The sequence below is a fragment of the Tauraco erythrolophus genome, chromosome 4, assembly GCF_009769465.1.
Source record: "Tauraco erythrolophus isolate bTauEry1 chromosome 4, bTauEry1.pri, whole genome shotgun sequence".
Lineage (NCBI taxonomy): Eukaryota > Metazoa > Chordata > Aves > Musophagiformes > Musophagidae > Tauraco > Tauraco erythrolophus.
This window is the reverse complement of record NC_141468.1, coordinates 2,109,902-2,137,114: the sequence shown is the minus strand read 5'-3', so window position 1 is coordinate 2,137,114 and position 27,213 is coordinate 2,109,902. Positions and strand designations below refer to the sequence as shown.

The 27,213-nt window shown below is 45.5% G+C and overlaps 1 protein-coding gene across 1 annotated transcript in view; it reads left to right on the top strand.

The window, feature by feature from the left end:
• EXOC4 (exocyst complex component 4) overlaps positions 1–27,213 on the top strand; it is a 457,215-nt gene that overhangs the window by 353,197 nt on the left and 76,805 nt on the right. Inside the window, exon 12 of the mRNA XM_086610028.1 lies at positions 23,811–23,947. Coding sequence (XP_086466154.1) covers positions 23,811–23,947 — 137 coding nt within the window. The remainder of the gene's footprint in view (positions 1–23,810; positions 23,948–27,213) is intronic.

Genomic DNA, 27,213 nt, shown 5'->3' with positions numbered 1-27,213 from the left:
GAAAATTTCCAGAGGCAGGTGTGGAGAAGGGCAGTATTTAGGAGCTGACAGCCTTCTACGGGTTGACTTTCAATGAGAACATCCTCTCCAGAGCGTGCTGTTTCCCTGCCTCATCTCTCACCTTGCTGAACACGTCGGACGATGATGAGTCCACAGCTGCTTGCTGGACCCATATCCTTGCAGTAATGAAACATAAAGATCATTTCTTACAAGCATTAGTTCATGCCCTCAAATTATTTTCTCATTTAATTGCATAATAAAGCAGGAGCAGCCCATTTTTAAGCACCTGTATCATGATAAAAATAACAGTCAAGTCGCAATTTAAAGTATTTTTCACTTTGTGGTCGGTTCTTTTCAATCAGGTAACTGTCCATAGCTGCTCTCTGTGAGCTTTCCCATTGGTTTATGATCACATGAAGCCTCCAGCATCATTCCTGGTTTATTTTTGAGTATCACGCTCTTAGGAAAAGCAAATTAAAATAGAAAGAGCAGCGAAAACTCGGCTACTGTAATTGCTTTTTCAATCCATTTTAGAGAGCTGCTGTAGGAACAAAATGCAAGAGCATTTAAAAGTATGTTTATGTTTCCAATTTATTGGAGGAAAATACTCAAATCCCCTTTCTGCTGTTTTCTAACGTAGATATCCTTGGTGCAACGAATTATTAAAGGGATGGTGGGAATATTTAGGTAAGACTGATGAAAACCGGTCAATACAAGCACACTTTCCACTGACCTTGCGTGTATTTTGCTTGAAACGGATTAGCACCATTTTTCTGGGGTGACTTTTATAAATTGGTCTGGGTGAGATTTGCAGGGTCACAACACAGAGTAAAACCCTCGCTTTCTTTATTCAAAGTTTACTCCGCAGTTGCTCACTGAAGTTTCCTTGGCTAAGGAGTTCTACAAAGGCAAACATCAGGATTTGTCCCGTTTCCAGTGTTCACAAGCAGCTTTGCGTGTCACCAGCACTGGGAAACGGGAAGGGATGTGTGTGTTGGTGGTGGCCATAGGGCTACCTGGTTCCTGAAACGGAGAGGAGAGGCTTAAAGGTTGTGGCTTCAGTTTAGGGAAGAGATGAGAAAGGACCATATATTTGTGTATGGGCTTTATTGCAGCCCTGTTCATGATGTCGCCGTTTGAGTCTTCTCTATGGTAAGGAAATTCCAGGGATGGCTCAAAAACTTTCATGTCGAAGGACTTCCCGAAAAAAAAAAAAAGATATTTTAAGCAAAAATAAATTTTTTAGTGCTGTAAGCGACGTCTACTTTTAGGTGGTTATTAAATGGCAATTTTAAAAACCCATTGAGAGGATGTGCTGGGGATCCATGGAAGTGTTCAAGGCCAGGCTGGATGGGGCTTTGGGCAACCTGGTGTAGTGGAGGGTGTCCCTGCCCATGGCAGGGGGGTTGGAACTGGATGATCTTTGAGGTCCCTTCCAACCCAAACCATTCTGTGATTCTATGCTTCGGGCTGGGTGCTGGTACCCCAGGCAGGCAGGGATGGGGAAGATGCAGCACTTCAACTCTAAATTGATGTATATTGGGATAGCTTAAGGCTCAAACGATGGAAGATCTGTAGCTGAGGTCTAAGGTGCATTGGCAGACGAAGGTAAATGGATCTGGTAGTGCATGCCAAGCAAAGGTTTGCCCAAAGCACATCTGTAAGTAATTATTTTTATAAGCACTTGCATCCACATTCATTTAACTTAGGGATAATGAGATTTCTGTGTCTCCTATACATCCTTCACGTTTCAGTCAAACGCGTCAGCAGAAGAAGATGGAATATGTTGTAGTTAATGGGGCTACATGTTGGGTAACCCCAGAATGACAGAGGTGGGTTTTCAGAATCATGTCATTCAGAGGGATTATTATTTAATGGGTTTATTAACATGTCAATGAAATTTAGGTGCAGCTGTTAGAAAACACTTGTTTTACGAAGCTGTTGATGTTAGGTTTGTGCGAGACAGAATAACGGTTTGTTTTCAGTTCTTCTGATTTTATTAGAAACAAACTATTTTTAATCATCTGATGCGGGTTTACGTTTCCCCAGAGCGTTTGTTGCTCTGCAGCGTGGTTCAAATATTGCAACAGAAGGAGCTATCAGGAGTTCTCACTGGGGGTAGGATAACCACTTACCTCCAAGGAGGACCCAGTATCACCCAAGGAGTATCCAGATCCAAAGGAAGCGTATTCAGGAGGACTTAGGGGGACATAAAAACACCTGGCCCTATGTCCCCCACTGACATGGGGTAATGAGAAAGACTTAAAAAAGAATCTGACAAGCTGTAATTCCATCATATTGATGCTTACAGGCTTTTTTCTCTTTTCTTTCTTCATCTAAGAAAGGACATGGACCAGTTGGAGAGGGTCCAGAGGAGGGCCACGAAGATGATAAGAGGGCTGGAGCACCTTTCCTATGAGGACAGGCTGAAAGAGTTGGGGCTGTTCAGCCTGGAGAAGAGGAGGCTCCGGGGTGACCTTATAGCGGTCTTCCAGTACCTCAAGGGGGCCTACAAGAAAGATGGGGAGAGGCTGTTCAGGAGGGCCAGTTGTGATAGGACAAGGGGTAATGGTTTTAAAATAGAGGGAGGTAGATTCAGGTTGGATATTAGGAAAAAATTTTTTACCATGAGAGTTGTAGAACACTGGAACAGGTTGCCCAGAGAGGTGGTGGATGCTCCATCCCTGGAGACGTTCAAGGCCCGGTTGGATGAGGCCCTGAGCAACCTGATCTAGTTGGAGATATCCCTGTTCCTTGCAGGGGGGTTGGACTAGATGACCTTTGAAGGTCCCTTCCAGCCCTAACGATTCTATGATTCTATGATTCTATGATCTTTTAGAAAGCCTACTTGACCAGGGATGTTTCCCGCAGCAAATATATATATACCCAGTATAATCTTAAGGCAGCAGAGCTTCCTTGTGGTCATTCTCACATTTTCTATCATACTGATGTTACTCAGAAAAAATATACCATATCTTCTCTTGTATTGCCTCCTGTAAATTTTAAAATTCATTCTCACTTACGACAGTGCAGATTGGGCCAGTATCTTCTGAAAGCTCTAATAAACATGTGACAGCAAATTAAAATTAAATGGCTGAATGACTTAGTGCCCCCAGCCATCTGCCCTGTCCCTTCAATGGTTGTTGCTGGAAAGGTGAAGGTATCTGATCCACTTGTGAATCAGTTGCTGAAAACCTCTATTCAAGATATTTTCAAGGAGACATACTCCGATTAGATGTAAGGAAGAATTTTTTTACATTGAGGATTGTAAAACACTGGCACAGGTTGCCCAGAGAAGTTGTAGATGCCCCACCCCTGGAAGTGTTCAAGGCCAGGTTGGATGAGGCTTTGGACAACCTGGTGTAGTGGAGGGTGTCCCTGCCCATGACAGGGGGGTTGGAACTGGATGATCTTTGAGGTCCCTTCCAACTCTAACCATTCTGTGATTCTGTCATTCTATATGATGTGGAGTGCTGTGAAGGTTTGGGAGAAGATTCATAGGTGGGTGAGGTATCCCTGGATCATGCTGTCAAGTGGAGTGGAGGAGGTAGGTTGGCCATCTAATCTTAATCCATCCACCTTGTCTTTCTGAGCCCCTGAAGATTTTGAGATCTGCACTCCTATGTGCCTTCAGTGGGAACAGGACACTTGGCTCCTTGGAAGATCAGAGCTGTTTTATATCCCATGTTGAAGGTTGTTAGGTTTGTGTCCTCCTCTTCAGCCCCTGAACTTTTAAAAGATGTTTTTTTAGTCTGGTCCCATGATTTGGAGAGCAGGCATATTTCTGTGGCAAACATGGTGCTGTAAAGATGTTATCTACACTTTGAGTCTTTTCTAGAAAGAGAAATTTGGGGAACGTAAGAGCTACCATAAGGAGACTTACCCAATCTTCCCTTCCATATTGGAAATGGTCTGCAAGAAGTGCTGTTGGAGCCTGCTGTAAAAAATGAATAAATAAACCAGACTGATGGAAATTTTCCGTATTCATTAGGCTTCATCACGGTGTCTGACAGTTCAGCTCGATCCCTAAGTGCTGCGTGCGATATCCTTTCCAAACCACATCAAGTCTGACAGCTCTGGATTGCCTTGACAGACGTGTGAACGGTCAGCCCTGTTGTGAATGCTGCCAAAACCCGTCCCTCCCTGATACCTCCCATCACCCGATCTAATCACGCGCTTGCGTGGAAACGAATTCCAAGCTCTCACTACCCATCGAATCAAAACTATTTGCTCGTTTCCGTTTCGAATTGCCAGCAATTAATTTAGAGTCCGGCGAGGTGTGAAAATAGGTCTGGTGTTTTCCGTCTAGGTTGGATTTAGAAGCACAGTTCTGAAGGACCTCTTGGGTCATGAAGGCCATGTCCCTGCCATCAGATGCACAGCATTGCTTTTCGTAAACATCTCAAGTCTGTCTTTGAAGCAGCCAGGCTTTCATTCCCGTAGCTCCCGTTGAAGGGTATGTAGAATCATATCTCTGTAGTGCTTTACTGTTCCTCTAATTCCAAGCAATAATAATACTCGAGGCTGCTGAGTTTGGTCCACCTGAACCGCCACACATCTCCCTTGGGGCCGCAGTGGTGTAGGTAACTTGGAGTCACCTATACATGCTCACAGCTGCTCAGCCTTTCCGCAGCTCAGTAATGAGTCAATTAAACAACATGAGATTTGATACAGAGGCTTGAGACAAACTTCTTCAGCTGCAAGTGGGACATTTTCAGTGGCAGTACTGTGGGCAGTCTCTTGGCCAGTTTTTGATCCAAAATTTTGCATCTTGCTCTGAGACTTAATTTTAGTAATTTTTTTCTTAAGGAGTGGACTGATGAAACCTTTTCAGAGGCCTATATTTATTTAACAGAAAGTTGAGCCATTTTTTGAAGAACTCATGTTTATTTTAAGCCATTTCCAATTTCTTGGTCACAAAGTGTGGTCTTAGCAACCATAGTTTGGAAGGACTTCCAGATTCAGTAGTAAGAAACGCTTTATTTTTGTGATAACTGAACTACTCAGCATCACCTTGAGCACTTGACCTCAGCTACTTTTGTTCCTTGAGGTCTATCAGAAAACACTCTCCGTCTTTGAATTTCTTAAGTTGAAGGTGTTTCGATGAGTGAGATGACTCATGGGTGAGTGGGACACAGGAGTGAGGAAGATTCATCTGACGCGGGGTGATGGATCTGCTGTGCATGTTCTCCTTCTGCCTTTGCTGCTGAGTGTGGTTGTGCAGCACTTCATGGGCTTCACTGTCTGCACTGAAGCAGCTCCCTACTCACCCTCCTCACAGCTTGGAAATAAATAATAGAGTGAGGAAGGGCATTCAGATTAGAAATGACACCCATAAGACCGTATGAGCGGGACAACAGAAGTCTTTGCTTTATCACTTGCACTACTTGATGTAATTCACGGTTGTCCATCGAGATGCTGAATTAACGCAGGGCATAGGTGTTCTCAGGCTGTCTGAAATGGGCAATGAAACAATTTTTTACCTATGTGTTACTGTGTGGCCCAGCATCAGAGCACCCTTCACTGCAGAAAGGCAACTGGAAGAGCGTCTTTGCAACCCAGAAGGTCACACTGGTGATTTTTAGGAGCAGAAGTCTTGCACTAGAAGAAGATTTCATCCTCAGTGCCATCTTCCGTATTTTTTGGGGCTTCTTTTAACATAGAAGTTGCAAAATTTCCTCACATAGGTGTGGGATCAGTTTCTTGAAAAACAGAGCTTGGCCTGACTGCACTCACAGTGGGACATTTCAGGAAAATTTCCTTCCTTTTTCAGACAGGGTGCTCTGCAGCAGCAGGCAACTAACTATTCTGCTGAGAGAAGAAAGCTTGTGAATATAGTTTGGCCAAAAAAATATCTATTTCTTGAGGATATTTAGTTGACTCTTCACTTGGGGGATGTTAAGGAAATTCCTTTTGGAGAGAATTTTTTACAATGAGGGTGATGAAACACTGGAACAGGTTGCCCAGAGAAGTTGTGGCTGCCCCATCCCTGGCAGTGTTCAAGGCCAGGTTGGATGGGGCTTTGGGCAACCTGGTGTAGTGGAAGGTGTCCCTGCCCATGGCAGGGGGTTGGAACTGGATGATCTTGAAGGTCCCTTCCAGCCCAGACCATTCTATGATTCTAAGATTATATACCCACATTCATCAGCCTACTTTGTGCTGCTCAAGTGGAAGATGCATAAAGATGAATTGACCCTCTGTGGCAGTAATGCATCTTGTGTTTTAAGCCCTTAATATTTAAAACGACTCTGCTTTCTCCAAAAATTCCCATATTTTTTGCCCAGTGACAGTCCCAACATGTCTAACTACTTCCTCCCCTGTACAAACTCCAAATGGGAAGAGCATCCCATTTCTTCAACACTTTTCATTGCCTCAGCACATCCGGTGCATGTTCCCCATCAGGCCCAGCCACGGCTTTTTCCAAATAAGATGAAAAATGTTTCTCCTATGTAGGAATGAAACAAAAAAAACAAGCAAGCAGTAACTGAGTAGTAGCCTGATAGTAACTGAGCTACTTTAATTTGCTCTTTCTACGTGGAACCGAACCAAATCTGCTGCCATTAGTTGCAACAACGTCTTGACGTCGGAGACAAATTTCTCCTCCGCTCTCTTTGCATTCAAAGCGTTACTCCCAGAGGCAGAAGGATGGCACGAGCGATCTTGAGTGCCACCTGGCTTCCCGATGGAGCTTGCATTTCATCTGGTTCACTTGTCGGCAATACCGCTCCTCCCAGCAGCATGGCGTTGCCAGAGAGATCTTGCAAATATGACAACATTTAGGAGACAAATTATCTCCATTCGGAGTTAATATCTGTTTCCCAGCAGGGCTCCGCTGTGACCCTGCTGGGTTTGGAAATGCTGCTGTTTGGTTAATAGATGAATGTTTTGTGGATGACTGTATCTGTGCTCTGCTGGTGCCAAGTTTGGCTTCCTCTGCTCCCTCGCCTTCTCACTTTGCAGCCAACATTGCGAGGCCTAAATGGATTTATTCACAGGACAATAACTTGACTGTCATTAGCGTGGGGGAAAATAATGTATGAGCAAGCGATAAAACAAAATGCTCATTCTCTGCCATCCGTAACTGCCTGGGAGGTCTCTTAAAGATGTGCTGTAGGGAGCCATCTGCTCGGAAGGGGAGATGGGACTGTCAGGAAATGATACACAAGTTAGAGATAGGAAGGGAAGATCTATAGTATCATCCAGACCATTTGCTGAGCGGGGCTGCTCATTACGGCTCTGCCCGCACCGGCTGGGAATTGAACAACGGCATCTCCGCTGTTATTAGACGTGTTTCGTAATGAGCTGACCCAGTGGGTCTTTCATTTCCCAATTTGATCTTCTTTTTTTTTTTTCCCCTTCTCGAATGTGATTTGGGGGAAAAGATAACTTCTTTTTCGCTGCCCTTTTGCTGTGTTTTGGAAGCGGGATTTTGCGGTTGCGCAGGACTCTGCGTTTCTTCGCTACAACAGAATTCCTGAGTTATGAGCAGATGGTTGCTAAACTGCTGAGTAGTTCATTTAATTCTTTTTCCTCCTTGCAGGGAGCCCAAAGGAGTGGGAATATTCATCACGTAGTGTGGGAAACTGTGAAGTGCAACAGAAGACTTTTTTCTTCGAGTTTGGTTTGTTTTTTTGGACTAATGTAGAGGTCTGTGGGCAGACGGTGATAAAATCCCGTAGCAGCGTAGTTGGGGGTCTTGTCAGCCCTGGTATTGTGGTTGTGAAAGGAGGAGAGGACAAAGTTGGATGAAGTAAGGATTCCCCTGACATGCGTCATTCAGAGTTTATCTGTAGGAGTGTTCCTCAACACATGACATTTGACATTACGGTGCTGGGCTAATGGTGCAACTGGTTCCTAACAGAAATATTTATCGCAGAGCTTGGCCCCCATCCAGACCTTAGTTTATGTTGAAAGGTGTTATGAGACTCTACAAGAGGTTTTCTTTTTCCATCTTTCTCCATATGAATAGGACGGTGAAGGTTGCTTGGGTGGTTGCTGTGCACCGTCTGTGAGATTCCCTGCAAACATCCAAGTGATCCCATTTCCACTATGTTTTAAGCCGATGTGGCCAACCTTTCGTACTGGAGATGGTCAGTCTGAAAGGGAAAGTGCCCTGCAGGGTAATGGCATTTTCCAAATTCATCACTGCTTCCCAGAAAGCGTGGTAGGTGAACACGGTTTTCTCAGTTTCCATCCTTACGCCATGACTCACACTTGGAAGCAGCCTGCTTCAGAAATGGTCCCACAGTTGGACCTGTCATCAGGTGGGGTCTGAGACAAGAAGAGGCAAGTAGCTTTGTTCAAGCAGGACAAAAGAGTGGTTTAATAGTATTTAAATTGTGCAACCAGCCCGCGAGTCTCATTGTAATTGCTACTTCTCTTTGCAAGAATCAAAGGCTGGTGGTGTCTGTTCTCCCATCTCCTGAGCAGAAGAGTTTGTCAGACCTGAGTCTCCAGGGGTTTTAAGTGGTCACTCGGTTTTGATTAATGCAACGTTAATACAAGCTGTCGGGTACTTGGCAAGAGCTGCTCACGCTCTCCATGCATGAGGAATTTCAAAGTAATCCTTTGGGGACATCCAGGGACAGAACTGTGATCTCCTTAGTCTTTGATGTGTAGAACATAAGGCTTAATTTATTGAATAAATCACAAGTGGTGCCGTCACGTGCAACGGATGAGTTTTCTCCTCTCCGTGCGTTTGTGCAGAGCACTTAACGCTACATCTTCCCTGTTGGGCTGGCGCTGGAGGGCACCTGGGTTACCCTTAAATCGATCAACTCAAGCCTTGCTCGTGCCACGAGAGTAAATGCAGAAAAGTAAACAAAGGGAATAAATTAAACTATAGAGCTGTTAATTCCTCTGCTTCCTTTGGCAGGAGAAAAAGCAATTGATCCTTTTGTAGTTTCCAGCTTAGGAAGCTTTGCATAATGCCAAGGGGTTTATAAAATGAAGATTTCACAAGACTAAGGGTATTCAGGTTCTTTTTTTGTGTGTGTAGACATACATGTGTGTTAATTTTTACCTGGATTACATTGCCTCTCATTTCCTCTTGGCTTTGCTTTTTACTTACTAATTTGTACCTGGGAAGAGGAGCAGCGGAAGCTGTTCTGAGTAGACCTCAGCTCTACTAAGGTTGTGTCTGGAGGTGGTTGGAAGGTGTTTTCCTGCTGACTTGTATTATGATTTCTCCGTATCAGCAATGTATTTGGTTGAAATCCTTTGGAAGCAAAGGAAACAAAGAAATAGGAGTTGGAGAGGCTGACATCTCTCTTGATCTGGAGAGTCTAGTGGTTAGAATGATGGCCTGTGTGATAGGACATCCAAGTTCAAGTCCTTCTGCTGATTGAATGGCCTGGGAGAAAAATGCCACTCCATATTGGTTTCCTAACCACTGAGACAGGCAGAGCTCAGTTTTGTCTATAAATATGCATTTCAACACGGGTCTGTTCTGGTAGAAATGTGGAAAAGGTCTAGATTTTGCCCATTCTATTGGGGGCGACCTAAATTACAATCGTCAGAAGTTACTGTGCAACCAAATTGTCATCCTCCAGCCATCCCTGGCACTCTTTTTTTGTGTGCATTGGAGTGTAAATTCCCTTTATTTTTTATTTTTTTTTTCCTTTAAAATGAAGATAAGTCTTAGCCCTGCAGAATCCAATACCTCCAACTTGAGGGCAGCTCTCTGGGATCTGGTGGCTGTTGATGTTGCCCATCAGTTGTAGCTGTCAATGGTAATATCCAGCCCTGCGTGCCCAGCGCTACGTTACGTGTGGCGACAAATTCTCAACAAAACCAGTGCAGTAAGAGTTTTAGCAAAAATACAAGTGCCAAGTTGCAGAAATCCATCTCAAGTTAGTTGCTGGCAGGTGACCTTTAAAAGTATTTTGGAATATTTGAGATTTCTCTTCTTTACTCACCAGTTCCCGCATTTAGGAAAGGATCATGTACAGATGAACGTGAAAGAATGGTTTAGGGAAAAAAAGGCTTTTTTAACTGATTGAGGTTGCTTAAACAAGGCTGAGTTGCTCTACTGTTTTTTACCATCTCTGGAAAAAGGAAACATACACCATCCTTGTGATTTAACTGCATTTTCATTGGTGTTGGCTTATAAAGTCAAGCTGCAGAAGACAATACAATAAATTTAACTGCCAGTTTTAATATACTTTTCGATGTCTCAGTAGGAATTGAATCCACTGCGTGTAGCTGGTTGGACTCTCTTGTAGGGCCTTTGCGCTCTCCTCATGTTTCCCAAATATTGCTTTGAAAAATACAGAGTTCTTCATCGTATTAATTATAGTTGGGTCAATGAAGAGTGAGGCAGAAATGTGAGTTGCAGTGCTCCAAGGCAAGGTTTGAGTGACATGTGTCTTTTGGAATCCCTCCTATACTGGGTGTTACCTTCTGGAAACTCATTAGTGACACTGGTCTTGTCACTCGACATGGTAATTTAACCCTATGAACGAGGCTTTCAGACGCTTGTTCCAAAATCTGACAAGTGGTCCTGTAATTTCAGTGAAATGGCCTCTTTCTGGTCCCAGCAGCTCACCCTGGGTTAGCTATTATTGCTCAGCCTGGGTTCACTGTTAAGCCTTTACGTGTCATTCATGTATTTATTTGACCATTTTGTTTCTTGAGACCTTTTGGGACCTTTTACGTGTTCATTCATTCTTGCTTAGTTTAGATCATAGTTCCAGTCTTTGCGTTGGTGTCCACATGCACAGCGTAAATCCAGGGGCACGGTATCGTCTTCTTTTGGGGGCTCAGTCCTGCTAAGCCGTTCTCCATCTATTTGCCCAGAGAAGCTGTGGGATGCCTCATCCCTGGAAGTGTTCAAGACCAGGTTGGATGAAGCTTTGGGCAACCTGGTGTAGTAGAAAGTGTCCCTGCCCATGGCAGGGGGGTTGGAACCAGATGATCTTGAAGGTCCTTTCCAACTCAAACCATTCTATGATTCTATTTTTTTTTTCCCATTCCATTTGTTTCTGCATCAACCAGCTGCCCTTGTTTTGGTCGCTGTGTCTTTCCAGGAGCATCTCTCCTCTACATGAGCCATGCGTATGCGCTCCCTCTAGCAAAAAATTTTTAATAACTAACTATGTTTTGAATACTGGGGCTCTGAGACTGAAGAAAGTAGACCTCGGAGCACATAGAGTATTCGTAAAAATAACACAAATAGGTCTTATGCTCCAAACTGGGCTAGCCATCTGAAAACATTTATTAAAAACGAGGTTCAGTCTGCTTCCGAAATTGATGGCCTGCTTCTGAGCATCATTAATTTCGTGGTCCACGTTCAATTTGTATCGTGTCGCAGCTGCTAATGATGTTCTCGAGCCGCTATCACAAAGGAGAAAGAAACCTGCCAGTCAGTACGTGGGAAATAAATCGTCACCTTGCCGTGAGTTTACCTGTAATTGGGAGAGTTGTGTAAAACCCAAAGAAGAGCCACTTCTGGGAATATTCAAGGGGGGGCTGAAAAATGTCAGGGACAAGCTTTTCAGCTCCTGCAGGACGAACCGTGCTCGAAATAACTGGATGCTATTGCTTTTCATTGCAGCCTTGCACAAATGTATATTGATTAATAAAGGAAGAGCGTGGCCTGTGCCTGGCACTTTTGAGTGATAAACAGTTATGCAGCAGTAAAAGAGGGATATTAAAGGGTAAGAGCTAATGACTTTCCTTGTGTATGTAACACATTAAAACCAGCATGAAGCTGCAGCTATTTTATCATTCCGCTAATGTCCCTGACAACATTCACTTGGTGGGAGTGAATGAATGGAAATCCATTTAGAGAAGTAAATTAAAATACCTTAAAAAATGCCTTTAATAATAGCTACAGAACTCAGCAGGATCAGAGAAGTGAGAGATACAAAAGACCTATTAAGTTATCCAGTCCATCTCCCTGCCAAGGCAGCGATATTCCTTATTATGCAGTTACCACCGTATCATTCAGCGGAGATTTAAATGTCCCAAATGAGATGTGCCCAGAGAGGTGGTGGATGCTCCATCCCTGGAGACGTTCAAGGCCAGGTTGGATGAGGCCCTGAGCAACCTGATCTAGTTGGAGATATCCCTATTCCTTGCAGGGGGGTTGGACTAGATGACCTTTGAAGGTCCCTTCCAGCCCTAACCATTCTATGATTCTATGATTCTATGAAATGCCAGTGCCTCTGATGGGAGAGTAATCTACAGGCTGGAAGATTTGACTGTCACAAATGTTCCCTTGTGTCCCACCTGATTTTTCCTTCCCTCCTCGTCTCCTGCGCTCCACGTGTGGACGTGCAATGGGAATAAATGGAGGAAAATCCTTATCCAAGTGTTGACTTGCAGATATTTCCTGCTTTTTAAGCCCGTAACAATGCTGAGTTAGCAACCTGCTTGGTATCGAGCATGTGTGTTCGTTTGTTTGAAGACTGTAGAAAGACATCTCCTCAAGAAGGTCCTTCCAGTCCCATAGCTGTGATTCACAACGGGTTTTCAGAGGTGAGAACCACGTTGGCAGGGGGAGCTCGGTGGCTTCTACTGGTGGTCCGTCTCCAGCAGGATGGACCCACTGAATCCGATCCCTTTGTTGGCATGCTGACAAGCTCCTGGACACTGACCAAGAGCTGAGGCGCTGAGAATTCCCATTTTTCTGGGGAATTTGGGAGCTTTGATTAGTTATGGTCACTTTTTGTTGGGACAGATTTGCGTTGATAATTTCGAAGAAGAAAATGCCACTGCTTTTAGATGTTTCTGTGTGAGAGCTTCTGGGATGGCAAGATGGTTTGGTTTGTCTGGTTGTTTCTAAGCATACCTTGGGCGCCTTTTGCCATGACATGTGTTGGAGCTCAGTAGTGGAATAAATGTATCTGATCACCAGTATAACCAGCTGTAGAAGTTCACTTAGTAATTTCTGCATCAAGTCCGTAACTCCGGTTCGAATGTCGCCTGTCTTTCAGAAAAGCATCTGTGCTTGATTTAGAGCCTTGCAGAGGTGGAGAATCCAGCACAGGCAGTCACAAGCTGTTCGTGTGGTTAATTACCTTCACTGTTAAATAACGTGTAGCTCATTTCTGCTCTGGTATGATCCAACTTCAGCTTCCATCCACTGGATCTTGTTATGGCTGGCTTAGAAGGCTTAAATAAAATAAATAAGGGATTTGAAAAATATCCTAATGTTTTCAGACGTTCAAGAGGTCAAAAAAAAAGGGTGGTTGTTTTTCTTCTTCTATGCAAGTGTATGAACAGGACAAGTGTCATGATAACCATCAAGTCTAATTCATCTGGGGCACGTAGAGCCAGCAGTTGAGCAGAGCGTTTCTAATTGGAAAAAACTTTTCATATCTCGTTATCTAGTCACATCGTTCTGTCTTGATGGTGGCAAAATTGGTTTTTGGTAGGACAAGTGAGCTGTAGTCTCATACATGAGTGAGCATCAGTCTACAGAGGTCACTAAGGACAGTGAAGAAGGGCTGAATTGCAACCCAGATGTTAAGTCCATATTCTACCTGACATGAGAAAGCATGAAGGTAGATGTGTGCCTGTGATGCCGAAAGAAGGGACTTAGTTTAATCAGAAATTTGGGGAAAGCTTTCTAAGAAAACTTCTCCTTGCTGTGAAATGCAATCTGTAGCAAAAGCTCATCTCCATTTTGGACAAAGAATACGATGGAAAATCCTATCCATCCATACCCACGGTCCTTGTGCCTCATAGGATCATAGAATCATAGAATCCTAGAATGGTTTGGGTTGGAAGGACCTTCAAGATCATCTAGTTCCAACCCCCCTGCCATGGGCAAGGACACCTTCCACTACACCAGGTTGCTCAAAGCCCCATCCAACCTGGCCTTGAACACCTCCAGGGATGGGGCAGCCGCAACTTCTCTGAGCACCCTCTTCCAGTGCTTCACAACCCTCATTGTAAATAATTTCTTCCTTAGACCCAATCTAAATCCCACCTCTTTCAGTTTCAATCAATTGCCCCTGGTCCTGTCGCTACACGCCCTTGTAAAAAGCCCCTCGCCAGCTTTCCTGTAGCCCCTTTAGTTACTTGAAGGCTGCTAGAAGGTCTCCCCAGAGCCTTTTCTTCTCCAGGCTGAACAAGCCTGACTCTCTCAGTCTGTCTTCATATGAGAGGTGCTCCAGCCCTTGGATCATCTTCGTGGCCTCCTCTGGACCTGCTCCAGCAGCTCCATGTCCTTCTTGTGTTGGGGACCCCAGAGCTGAAGGCAGCACTGCAGGGGGGGTCTCAGGAGAGCAGAGCAGAGGGGCAGAATCCCCTGCCTGGACCTGCTGCCCACGCTGCTCTGGGTGCAGCCCAGGACACGGTTGGCTTTCTGGGCTGCAAGTCTTCCCTGACTGCGAGATTCGGTCTCACGTATTGCAGAAAAGACACTTGTGCTTTTAGACCGCGCGGGCTCTTGTTTGAACTGCAGAGCCGATGACTATCCCTTCCCTATTTTTTTTTTTAATCGTCGCAGAGCGTGGTTTGAAAATCCTTGTGACAACTCCTCTTTCTGTGCTGTAAGTAGTTGTGACTGATCGCGCGGTCAACTGGACTTCAGCGGAGTTGGCCACAGTTAACGTTGACTTTGTGTATCATAGAGGCTCGTGTGTTCAAACCATGGACTCTGTGAAACCCTAAATAATGAATGTCGTGTTTGGAGGAAGAAAACAGCATGGGCAAAGGAAACGCAGTAATAAGCAGACTTTATGGTCTGTGTTCTCCATTTTAAAACAAAAAAGTACATTTTGCTCTTCGTCTCTATTTGAGTTCACTGAAGCAAATGTTTCCTGGAGCACCCAGTGCCAGGTAAACCAAGACTTTGTTTGTGCACTCGTTTAGCTGCTGCAGCATCACGTTTAAGGATGAGAGAAAAATACAGCGTGTCCCGGGCTCCCGTTTACACCTGTGGGGAGGAAGGCACTCAGGACCTCTCAGAATAAAGCCCATAGAAAGAAAAATATCACCTGCAGTGAAACAGGCAGAGTTATAGTTAAAAAAAAAAAAAAAATTGCAAAAAATAAAAAATCCCTTGGAGTTAGGAGCGTTTGGGAAGCAAAGTTGTAGTAGGATGTAGTATAACCATAGTAACGGGCAGGATTCTGCAGAACTGATACTGGAATAATGAATTTTGCTGCAAAAGAAAGGCTGGATGAGAAAAGCAGGCTATCAGATTTGGAGGCCGTAAAAAAGAGTTTTTGCATTTAAACACGTATTTGAATTGATACATACTAAAAACTCCAGCCCTTTGTAAAACCCTGGGTGTATCACAGAAGAGAACAAATTGAAAAGCCTCCTTATCGCTCGGTGTGAAAAAAACACTAATCAGTAAAACTGACAATTTAGACTGTCGCCTTTCCTCTGTTAGCTAACAAAATTTTTTTTTATTTGGTTCAGGGTTGGTTTTTTTCTTCTCTTTTAATGGGCATAACCACTGAAATAGGGGTGCAGGTTGGCTCCCCATGGAGCAGCACTCAACTCTCCCGCTCCCCAGGCCACAGAGCTTGCGTTGGTGATTTTTTTAGACATCAAGTAGGCTTAAGGAACCAGTTTGTCACAATTTTCAGGGGTAACTGGATCCCCAGCTCCTGGTTTTCAGTTTTGAATGATTTCCATCTCTAACTCTGCTCTACCAACATGTAATATCATCTCCTAAGATGAGAGAATGGTTACTTCAGCAGCCTCGCCAGATATTTGTTGAACTGCTGGAATTTGGGCAAAGGGAGTAAATGCACTTGTGGGTTTTTTTATCTCTGTCTCTCATTGCCCTTCAAGGCACTGACAGCACTTGGTATTTATCAGCTCACAAGAGCCTGCCTGTCGTGGTTTTCTGGACTGAGGGTCGAGACAAGAACCGAGAGGGAGCACCCACCAACCATGGTCCCGGGCAAAACATGACTCAGGCTTTCTTCATAAAACAAAACAATTTATTAACAATTACTGAACAAGAGACACAAGGAACGAAACCGGTTACTTGAGAGGAGAAAAGAGAAAACAAGGCCAGATCTTAAAACAACACCTCCCCACCCCGTTTCCTTTCGTTCCTGGCTCAACCTCCCCCCCGGCGGCGCAGGGGGACAGGGAATGGGGAGTGCAGGTCAGTTCATCCATGCTGTTAACTGCCGCTCCTTTCTTAAAGGAGGAGGAGTCTTTACACCATTTTTCCCTTGCTTCGGTGGATCCCCTACTCATGAAGAAAAAAAGTCCCCAAACTTTTCCAACGTGAGTCCTGCCCGCAGGATTGCAATCCTTCCCCATGGATTGCACCAGTTTGGGCTTTACCAGTCTCGGCCTCTTAGGGAGCTGCTGCCACTCGCGTCGGCGTGGGCCGTCCCACGGATTCCAGATGCCTCCACGACCTCGTCGTGCATTCCATGCCCCATTATTCACAGTACCTGGTCGTGCATCCCCTGCTCCACGACCTCTCCTGGGCTCAGGCATCTCCTCCCCGACGTGGGTTTCTCCACGGGCTGCGAGTGGGTCTCTGCTCTGCCGAGTACACCCTGGCTGCAGGGGGGCCGCCCGCCATCTCACACCGATTGCAAGGGAAACCTCAGCTCCAGTGCACCTCCTCTTGCTCCATCTTGACTGACCCGGTCGCTGTGGTTGTTTTCTCTTAGATCTTAATCCTCTCTGGGGGAGCTCGGCCCGGTGGGCACCCCAGGAGCGGGGCGCTTACCGAGTCCCCCATGCGGCTCCCCCGGCGCCATCTTGAGCACATGGCGCTGGCCCGGGCCCGGGCAGCCGCCTGGCTGGGAGCGAGGGCAGCGCCCTCCTGCTCTCTCCTCACTCCTGAGCAAAAAAGCCCTTTCCCGCCCCTTTGTCCCAACTTAAATAGGGCCATTCGCAGAGGCGCCGATTTGGCTCAACCTCCCCCGGGGGGGGGATGGGACTCAGATCTGGTGGCACAGGGAGCAAATCCCCTCCCCTGCCACCAGAACACCCCCCGCATCAAACTATCACACTGCCCAGGTATTGAAGCAGCTCAACTGGTAAAGCAAAGCACCAGTAAAGCCAAGCACGTGCTGGGAGATCGCTGCAGAGCTGCATTTCACCCGCCTGCCGAGTAACAAACCGTTATTAATTGACAGGAGAGGAACTAAATTGCAACTGGCAGCCTAACGCTGCGGAGCATCGCGGGTCAGAGCGCAGAGGGAGGCAGGATGGCAGGTGGGGACATGGGATGTGGAGGCAGCTCAGGCAGGATGGGTTTCCTATTTCAGAGCTGATTGCCTTAGGTGTGATTTTGACAAAGCTCCCGCAGCTACTGAAACCTCCTTAGTGTCTGTAAATGTCCTAATAAAATTAATCATAATATTAATGAGTCATAGAATAGAACAGCCGAGGTTGGAAAGAACCTGAAAAGATCGTCTGGTCCAACCTGCTGTGGGAAGGGGAGCTGAGATGGGATTATCCAGCACCCTCTCCAGTTGCATCTTGAAACCCTCCAGCGGTGGGGGCTCTACCATGTCCCTGAGGAGGTTGTTCCAGTGAATGATTGTTCTCACTGTAAAAAATGTCTCCTAAGTTGATATGAAACCTCTCACAGTGAAACTTGTACCCATTGCCCCTTGTCTTCTCCATGTGGCTCCATGTGAAGAGGGACCCTCTGTCCTCTTTGTAGCCACCCTTTAAGTACTGGATAACGTCATAATAAAATTAACCTCAGATCCTGGGTCCTAGACACCAGATCCTATGTGGTATTTGGGGAGCTGCAAATTTTTATGCAGAGTTCTGTATGCCAGGCCAATATACAGTCATGGAATGGTTTGAGTTGGAAGGGACCTTCAAGATCATCTAGTTCCAACCACCCTGCCATGGGCAGGGAAACTCTCCACTACACCAAGTTGCCCAAAGCCTCATCCAGCCTGGCCTGGAACACTTCCAGGGACGGGGCAGCCACAGCTTCTCTGGGCAACCTGTGCCAGTGCCTCACCACCCTCACAGTAAAGAATTTCTTCCTCAGATCTAATCTCCCTTCTTTCAGTTTAAAGCTGTTACTCCTTGTCCTGTCACTACGCTCCCTGAGAAAGAGTCCTCCTCCAGCTTTCTTGTAGGCCCCTAAGAGAACATCGAGCTCAGTCCTCTCTCTGCAACCCCATTATATCTTATTGGATCCAGTGGTATTATGCTTCCAGTTTGGAAGCAGCTGAGATGGAGCCATTGAGCAAAAAGACAGAAAATCAAACATCCCAGGCACCCTGGCCCTAGTGGGAGCGTTTTGGCTAAACTTCCTCTTTTATCTGAATGCTTACATTGGGCATGGCGTGGGTGGCAGTTTGGCAGCTGCCTGCAAAGAGATTTGGAGAGGTGGGATGGAAACGGCCAACGCTACGATATGGAGAGTGGGCCCAGAGGGGAACGAGGAAGAGTGAAGTTTTGGTATGAGAAAAGAAGATGAAATGGATCTTTGCTGGATGCTGTTTCCTTGGGATCTTGGATAAAGAGAGAGACTTTCACGGTGTGTGGCTTTTCCCAGTGCATGCCACGGGGCAGGGGTGGCACCAGGGACTGCTCTGGGGCTCCTGAGCCAGAGCATCGCTCCGGGACCCTGGATTACAGATTTACGAGATGCTTGAACCTGACGGTGAGATTCCAAGACATCACCCCATGCTTTGCTGGTATTCAGACAGATCCAGAGCCAGCTTTCACTGCGTGCTCATCAGCTTCGTTGCCTCCATCCCAGCCTGTCCAGAAACACCCACAGGTACGACAGGAAAGCCACATCAGCCTTCCTTGCAAGAGAGCAGACATTCCACAGTCTCCTAAACCACAACCACCCAGTTTCCAAGTGCAGCCCCAACTCTGTACCCCACCTCCACAGGAGTTACTGGAGCAATTCATGGGGAAGTTTGTCACTGTAATGGGTGATGGCATGGCACACAGCACCCGAGACAGGTGAGGTTGCATCGAGCAGAACAAATCTGTATGGATGGTGCATTCCTGCTGGGGCAGGCGAAGGCTTCCTCCTCTGACATGGTGATTTATATATTTATGGCTCTTCTCTGAAGAGCAGTGCCCCAGCGTGGGTCGCTGGAGGCATCTGCTGAATACACCTTCTCAATGCCGGGAGAGGAGGATGAATGATGTTTTGGAAAGATGGATGATGTGAATTTAACATTTCTGGGAGCAGCTGAGAAATTGTAGTTAAAAAAAATAAAAAAAAACCAACAAGAAAATGCACGAATAAGCGTTGCACGTCAAGGTGTCGGTGCAAGACGTAACCACTGGTGTCCTTTGGAAACGGTCCCAAACTCAGAGCTGTGGGTCAGCGCTGAGTTTGAAGAAGTTTGAAAACCTTTCATCTCTCCTTTCCTGCCTTTAATTACAGCTGTGCTCCATATAATACTTTTAAAAATGTGAGATGTCAGCTAAACTCCAGCTTAAAAATTAGATTAGGTTTTATTTAATTTTTTCCTTGAAGGCAGCCACGTCCTGTCCTCATCTGGTGCCTTCCTCTGCCAAGGCGTCTCCAGGAGATTTTTAAGTGCTGGGCAATAATATACTAATAATTGACAACCTTTCCAGTGCCAGGGTCTCTTCCTCCATCTGCTGTGTTTTCAGGAGCCCGTCACGTGGTGAAGACATCCCTGCACAGGTATGTTCCCATCTTTGCTGTCTTCTCCCAAGAAAATGAAGCAAGTGAACGGGCATGGGAGAAGCTGTGATTTCTGCAGAAAAAAATATTTAGAGTGGAGAGTGTTCCTCTAATCTACATGTTCCTCGCCAGGAAGTTAGAGAAACCAAAATGACAGATTGAAAAGCTGAAGATATGCCTAGGCTTGACCTGTTTTGAACTTCTTCTGCGTGTCGGGGAATCGTTGGGGAGCCAGCTTTATTGTACTGAAACTGCATTTTGAGGGACCCTTGAAAACATACCTCCAGCTGCATCGCTTTACATCGAGTGCCCTCTTGCTGTAGAGGAATTGAGCCATTTTAAAAACTTAGGTGAGGTTGCACCAGACGATAATCCCAAAGATATTCTTGAATTGGTATTGCTGGTGGAATCCCTACGGTCGGAGTGTAAATGATACCTGCCCTGGAGCTCCTTTACGTTATTTGAAGCTTCAGCACAACTGAGAGCAAGGACCATGTCAAGGAATAACGATAAAAGTTTGCAAAATACGCTAAAGATAAAACCCACGGTGTTCGTAACGAGTGGTGCTGTTCCGTTTTATCCTGTTCCCTCGACTGCAGCTGGTGGACAGGAGGGCGTAAGAAGGAATTTCTCTTTATTTTTAGTAGCCTTAAGGCTCTTTGAAAACCTTCACCACTTGCTGTAGGAGTAATGAATCATCCCCTCGGGGTGGTGTTAGGATTCAGCACCACGCAGCGTTTTCAGGTGCGAGGAGATGAATATTGTTCTGCGGACGAGTTTCCTTGTTAGTGTAGGGTGGGTTTTTGGGGGTTTTTTTTAAGGCCTCATTGAAGTGCCTTGCCGTAAAATTATACTTTCATCATATCCATTTGCTGTTAATGAAGCCAGATGGGTTAGAGGCAACTGGATTGTAACTCTCTGATAATACGTGCGCTGCCTTTCATTTTCTGGCGCGGAGTTTCAGAAGATCCTGAGCCGGCCCAGCTAACGAATCCGGCTACGTTAACGTGGCCTGATGCATCCTAATACATAGCATCCCCAGAGACACATGCAGATGTGTCAGGATTGCTTTGGAAAAGGTTAAAATGTTACAGAAAAATAGCCATTCCATATCTGGGACTGTCTTCTTTCATATGGTAATTGCCTTTTCTTCTTTCTTTTCTTTTTTTTTTTTTTTTTATATCTTGCAAGTAGCTTTGTGTTTCCTTTAAATCAAAAGATCTTAGTCTTAAAATCCAGATATTGGCAGGAGCTTAGCTGTGATTTTAATGTTGTTGTAGAGAGGAGAAAGGAAGCGGGAGAAACTCCGTAGAAAGCAGCAATACCTCTTTTAACGTACAATCTTTGGATTTTTAAGTTGCCGTTTGCTCAAATGTTGAGTTACGTAAAGAGACAGAAGCGGGGTGGATCGAGACCACGTTTGATTCCTCTTCGTGTAGTTGCACATCCAACCCATGAAGTTTGCTGTCGCACGAGGATGCCTGGAAGGACAGATCCTTCCCCTCATCGCATGGGTCTGCTGAAAATCCCACCCACCTCTCACCAGGGAAAAATGAAAAATATGATTATCCATGCAAATAGGAGAAAAATTGCTTTTGTCTTCCAGGTTGCTACATAAATTAGGAAGAACTTTTTTTATGTTTTTTTATTCCCTATGTATAAATGTTAACTTTAATGCCTCACCCTTAAGGATGAGGATCAGCCCGCAGAAGACTTGGATTTGGATCGAAGCTGCGTGGCAACTTCTGTATTTTCCATTTGTGCAGTCAGAGATGTTCTCATGGCTCACATCAGCAGGTTGAAGAGTCGCCTTTTCCTCTGCCAACAGACAAATGCTGGTCATGGGACCACCTGTAAGCCATCAAGGTGCACAGTAAAGCACTTCTGCTCAATGCCCTTGCACTGATTGTGGTCGTTGGTGCTTGAAGGTTGAAGGACAGCAGCTCCTTACCCAGCCCAGATGCAATGAGGTGTGATTATGCCCTACCTCTAGCCCAGTGGATCTGATTGATCTAATTACCTCAAATCACTGGGTAATTTTCCCACAGCATTTATCAGCCCCAACGTACGTGGTTTTGAGTTGACTCTCAAGGGAAGGGTGCCAGATCAATCTCCTGTTTGGGTGGATTCTTAAAACGCTACTTTTGCCCTTGCTGGGGTCAACCTGGCACACCAGCAGCTGAGCAGGGATAGCAAAGATCTTGGAGAACATCTGAATCCTGCAGCTAATGAGCTGTGGTCACATCTCAGAGCCCGTCGGTATGAAAGCAGCATCCGTGGCTGCCGCAGCCTCTCCACGCAGTCGTCTGCTGCGTTCGCTTGCGATGACTCCGGGTTGCAAGTCCTTTAGGGTTGGTTGTTCCCCTCCGTGCGCGTCGAGCCCAGGGTGGGATTGAATATTTATTAAAACACAGATACTTGTAATAACAGGAGAAGCAGCATAAACAAGAGCATCTGAGAGGCAGCTACGCCAGACTGTATTTTTGTTTGGACAAAATAATCCCAAATTCTTGCTAATTACAATATGAAAGATCACTTAATGCCTGTGATTTGCTTAAGCACAAGCTTAATAAGATACAAGAGCAACCAAAGAGAAGGGTTTTTTTCGCTCCTCCAAGTACAGTTGTGAGCCAAGGACGTATCAGGAACAGCACGGACGGTGACTAAGCCTTCATCAAAACCCCCACATGCTAAGGAGTCATGTGTGCGCTGCATGAGGATGAGGTTTGCAGATGCTTTTTTTACCAAATCAGGGACAGGTAGTGGAGAAGAATCAATTCCTGTCACTCAGGGCTTGCTCTGGAGGAGCAGGATTATGGATCAGGGCAACGCTGCCGCACTTTAATCTGGAAATCAATAGAGAGACGGAAGTTGGGCTTGTGGCAGAGACGATGATTTGGGGTTTGATGAGATTGTGCTCTGCAAACAACTGAGTCACTAACTCTTCTTCACGTTCTGATTAACACAGAGAAAGGGCTAAATTCAGCCTGATGTAGCTCTCTCAAAGTCCCTGGGGTCCCCCCTGTATAATTTGAGTCCAGAACTTCTCAAACGAACCAAGGCTCTGAGATGCTTCAGTCTCCTTTGCCTTCGCTCATAGCTCAGCAATAACCCTTCGCTCTACCGAGCCTAATATTAATTCGATTTATATCAACCTGGGACTTTGATAACCTTCCTTCTGTCTTGTTTGTAGCAACCAAATTAAATACAGCAGGCAATATTATAAATACAAACCGCACCAAGTCGCCTTGGGGTGCCCCAGAAATTCCAAAATCTGTACCAGACTCTTCAAAGCTTGGACATTATCAGGTATTACGGTACCTCCTTCCACAGGCTGTCCAAACTTGCTCATCTGTAGGACATGGAGCAGCATTTTCAGTTTGCAGATTTGCCCTGTTGTTCTTCTGATGGTAATACACTGGGTATTGGGGTAACTGCTGGGGTAACAAAAGGATTGCAAGGTGCTGCTTAAACCTCACCCCCCAGCAGAAAGCTTGTGCCCTACACTTGTGGTTTGTATGAACGGAAGCAGTGAGTGAAAACCCTGGTCTTCAGGGTTGTCTGCAATCTGGGAGTCCAGAATTATTGGTCAGGTTGATCGGGGTTTGCAGGTCCAAGCAGAGCTCAGCGAGGCTGCAGGTACCTGGTTCCTCTAAAAATCACACTTTTGCATTTTGAGGTTTCATCTTCTGAAGGGAAGACCTGGTGAACTCCGCTGGTCCTCAGCCGCTGGAAAAAAATCCAAACTCTTTCAGACCTGATATTCAAAGCCCTAAGCTGCCCTCTTCCACCTCCTGCATGGTTTTTGCTTTTTCTTCATTCATTCTATTTTATGTCACTTGGTGGCATGGGCTGCTCCAGCATCTGCTCAGCATCGGGGAGCATCAGCTGTCCAGTTGCATCTGTGACACTGATTAGCAAAACATGAGAAGGCTGAAATTAAGATATATGCTAAACTGGTGTTTATACTTATGCTTTTCATAGGATCATGGAATGTTTTGGGTTGGAAGGGACCTCAAAGATCATCTAGTTCCAACCCCCCTGCTATGGGCAGAGACACCCTCCACTACCCCAGGTTGCCCAAAGCCTCATCCAACCTGATCTTGAACACTTCCAGGGATGGAGCATCCACAGCTTCTCTGGGCAACCTGTCCCAGTGCCTCACTACCTTCATAGTGAAGAATTTCTTCCTTATATCTAATCAAAATCTACCCTTTTCTTTCTTTTCCAGAGCACAGTAATTGTGGAGAAGACCGTTCAAGACCTGATGAACCTGATGCACGACCTGAGTGCCTATTCGGATCAGTTCCTCAACATGGTGTGTGTAAAACTCCAGGAGTACAAGGACACCTGCACCCTTGCCTACAGGTACAGGGAGGCTTGGAAACCGATGTGTGCTGGAGATACTGCTCTTGGGCTTTTACTATTTTGACGTGAGTAGGAAGGAGTTACTTCTAGAAATCATCTCTGCAGGGATGGTCAAGGATGTTTCTTTATAGGTGGCAAAAAATCTGAGATAACAATGTCTGGCATATGAAGAGTCTTGGTTTCCCAGTGACTTTGTACACATCACACATGGTTTAGGCTCTTGAAACCTGAGTGACAGTGGTAGTAGAGCTTAGAAACCACATGGCTTTTCTCTTAATCAGGCAAAAAGTGACCTCAGGTAGGAGATGGAGAGTATAAGGCATCATCTTTAACAGAAATCCCTGTAAATATCTATTCCTTGCTTGTAAAGCAAGTCAGGTCTTTCCACTTGAGTGTTCTCAAGAGATTCAACTGTATTTTAATTAACTATATTGAGATTTGGGTATTCAGACCTCATGGCGATGTAGGAATTAGTAACCACAACACACCGTATAAATACACACACATTGGCTTTGGTGAAGCCTTCCCAAAACCTTTCTGTAAACTTGTTCTTTCAAGGGGTCATCAAATACTCTGTCCTGGGCTGTCTTTGTTTATCAGCATTTTTGGGTGAGCTGTGATCTGCTTCCCCAGCCACAGTCTGGAAGCTGAATGCCTTGTGGTCCCACCAGGCTTGGGGTATCCTGCTGGGTCCTGGGGTTCGAGTCATAGAATCATAGAATCATAGAATCACAAAATGGTTTGGGTTGGAAGGGACATCAAAGATCATCTAGTTCCAACCCCCCTGCCATGGACAGGGAAACCCTCCACTACACCAGGTTGCCCAAAGCCTCATCCAACCTGGTCTTGAACAATTCCAGGGATGGGGAATCCACATCCTTCGGGTATTTACTTTATCGTGGATTTCCTGGGTAACTGTCGATAAGGAACTTACTCTCTGTACATCCCAGTTGCCCATCTGTAAAATGGCCCTCCCTGGAGAGGGGGGGCAGGAGGGGATAAATACTTGCATTGAAAGACGCTAAAGATGCTGCGGCGATGTGGGCTGTAATAGCTGCTGCACATAATCTCCTTTAATGGCTCATCGAGGCTGGCGACAGCAGGGGAAGCTGAAAAAGCCCCTTGTGTTTTCTGACCAAGAGCATGAAGAAATTATTTCCTATCGCCTGATTTCATTCAGGAGAAGCTTCATCTGGCGAGCGGCTGCGTACGGGCTCATTATTATTATTATTATTATTATTATTAATAACGCCAAGAATAGCAAGGAGGACATATGCAGGCTAAACTTTGTCTGAGCGCCCGTGTAAATTGGTAGCAGCTCGTGTGCCGTTGTCCAAAATGCTCATATTTTATATGAAACTTCACTGACTGCAGCCAGACAATAGATGTAATTTGGTTGGCTTGAACTTCAAGGTCCTTCCTTCCTTCCTTTGCTGATGCCATTCCTGGATTTTGGCACCTGCTGAGGAGTAATTAGGACAGCCCTAATTTGGCAATATCCTGATTACAGCAGGAGGAAAAACAGGAAATGTTCTGGTTTTGCTGCTAGCAAACGACTGAAATAGCAATCTATATACATTTCAAATGATGCAGAGGAATAGAGCAGCTACCGCGCGTTCCCGGGATGAGCGGTTCCATCCGCGGGGACGTTATGCCCTCTGCAGGGATCTGGCGTTGGTACGGCTCCGCGCAGCCTTGCCCTTCGCACCAGGGTTTTCCTTGGGGCTTCGAGATGGATAAATCCTCATGTTGACAAAGTTGGTGGAGGATCGTTTATAGCTGCTTGATATCGGAATAAACTCCCTGGAGCCGGGTATTGATAGGATCAGGCGAAGCTATCGAAGGGAGTGTGTATCAGTTCTTGAGATGTCAAGCTACTGAGAATCTGGGAAGCCGGAGAGATGGTTTATGCAAGATTTGCACGTGGCATGTGTTGGTTCCCCACGTGCATGTGTTTCTCAAAGGGGAATATGAGCAAACGTGGATGAAATGTATTCAAATACAGGCTCCTCAAAGCAAGGCTGTTTTCTTCGGAGTCCTTTGCAGAAGAGATAGCTCTGTCAGGACGTCAGCGCTAAGGAATGCACAGCTGAGATTTTTCGTGATGGATTTCCATTTGGCTCTGATTTTCTAGTGAATGCAAACAAAAAAAAAAAAACCTAACGGAGCTGGATATGAATGGATTGGACGTTTATATAAGTAGCAACTCTGGATTTTCTTTTTTTAATTGATGACGATTTTCAGAAGCATATTTAGCCTGATGTAGGTGAGATGTCTTCAGCAAATTACATGTTTGTAAGAAATGCCATTTCAGTTTGACGCAAGCTGTTTACAAACGACAGTTATGTTTTCTGACTAGTTTATGAGGGCCTGGGGATTAAAATGAAAACAAAAATGGGAGGTAGAGCCACAAAACTTCCTGCTGTGTTGGCAGTGCTTTTCTTAAGTCTTGTCCTGCCCACGTAGAGCTGCTTTCATAGAGATTTATTGAAGAAGCAGCTTGACGTGGGCTGGACAATACTTAAGGAAGGAAGGAATCACAGGGACAGGGTGAAACCTGATCAGTTCAAGATATCTACCCTTACCATGAGTCTTTTTTTTTAATCCTAGAATCACAGAATGGCTCAAGATCATCTATTTCCAAATCTCCTGCCATGGGCAGGGACACCCTCCACTACACCAGGTTGCTCAAAGCCTCATCCAACCTGGCCTTGAACACTTCCAGGGATGGGGCAGCCACAGCTCCTCTGGGCAACCTGTGCCAGTGCCTCACCACCTTCATTGTAAAAATTTCTTCTCTTGCCAGCACCATTCTCAGAAAAGCTTTTCTGTCTTGAGCACTAAAACTCGTCTCTTCCCATGTCTTTCTACAGAAGTTGGCCCCATCTATAGTTATGTTCACACTGAGGTTGCACATTCTTATTTTGTTTTCCAACTTGAAGCTCTGTCCTGCGTGTCCACCACCTTCTTCTCAAATCTTTATCCTCCCTCCCTAGATCCTCTTGTGGATTTTTCACTCGATCTGAAGAGTCTGAGTAAAGGCACTGCTCACCCAAATGACTCTCTTTAGTCTGTAAAAAGAGATGGACATTCTCAGAGAGTGATTCACCTTCACTGAAATGTGGCTAAAGCCTCTGGAGGTGCCCAGCTCTCTCCATGGGCTGTGAAGGCAGGTTATGGTGACCAGCCTCCTACCTGAACTATCTCGGCTGAATCTGTAAAATAAGGTGGGGTAAAATTGGGCCTAAATCTCTCCAAATGATGGA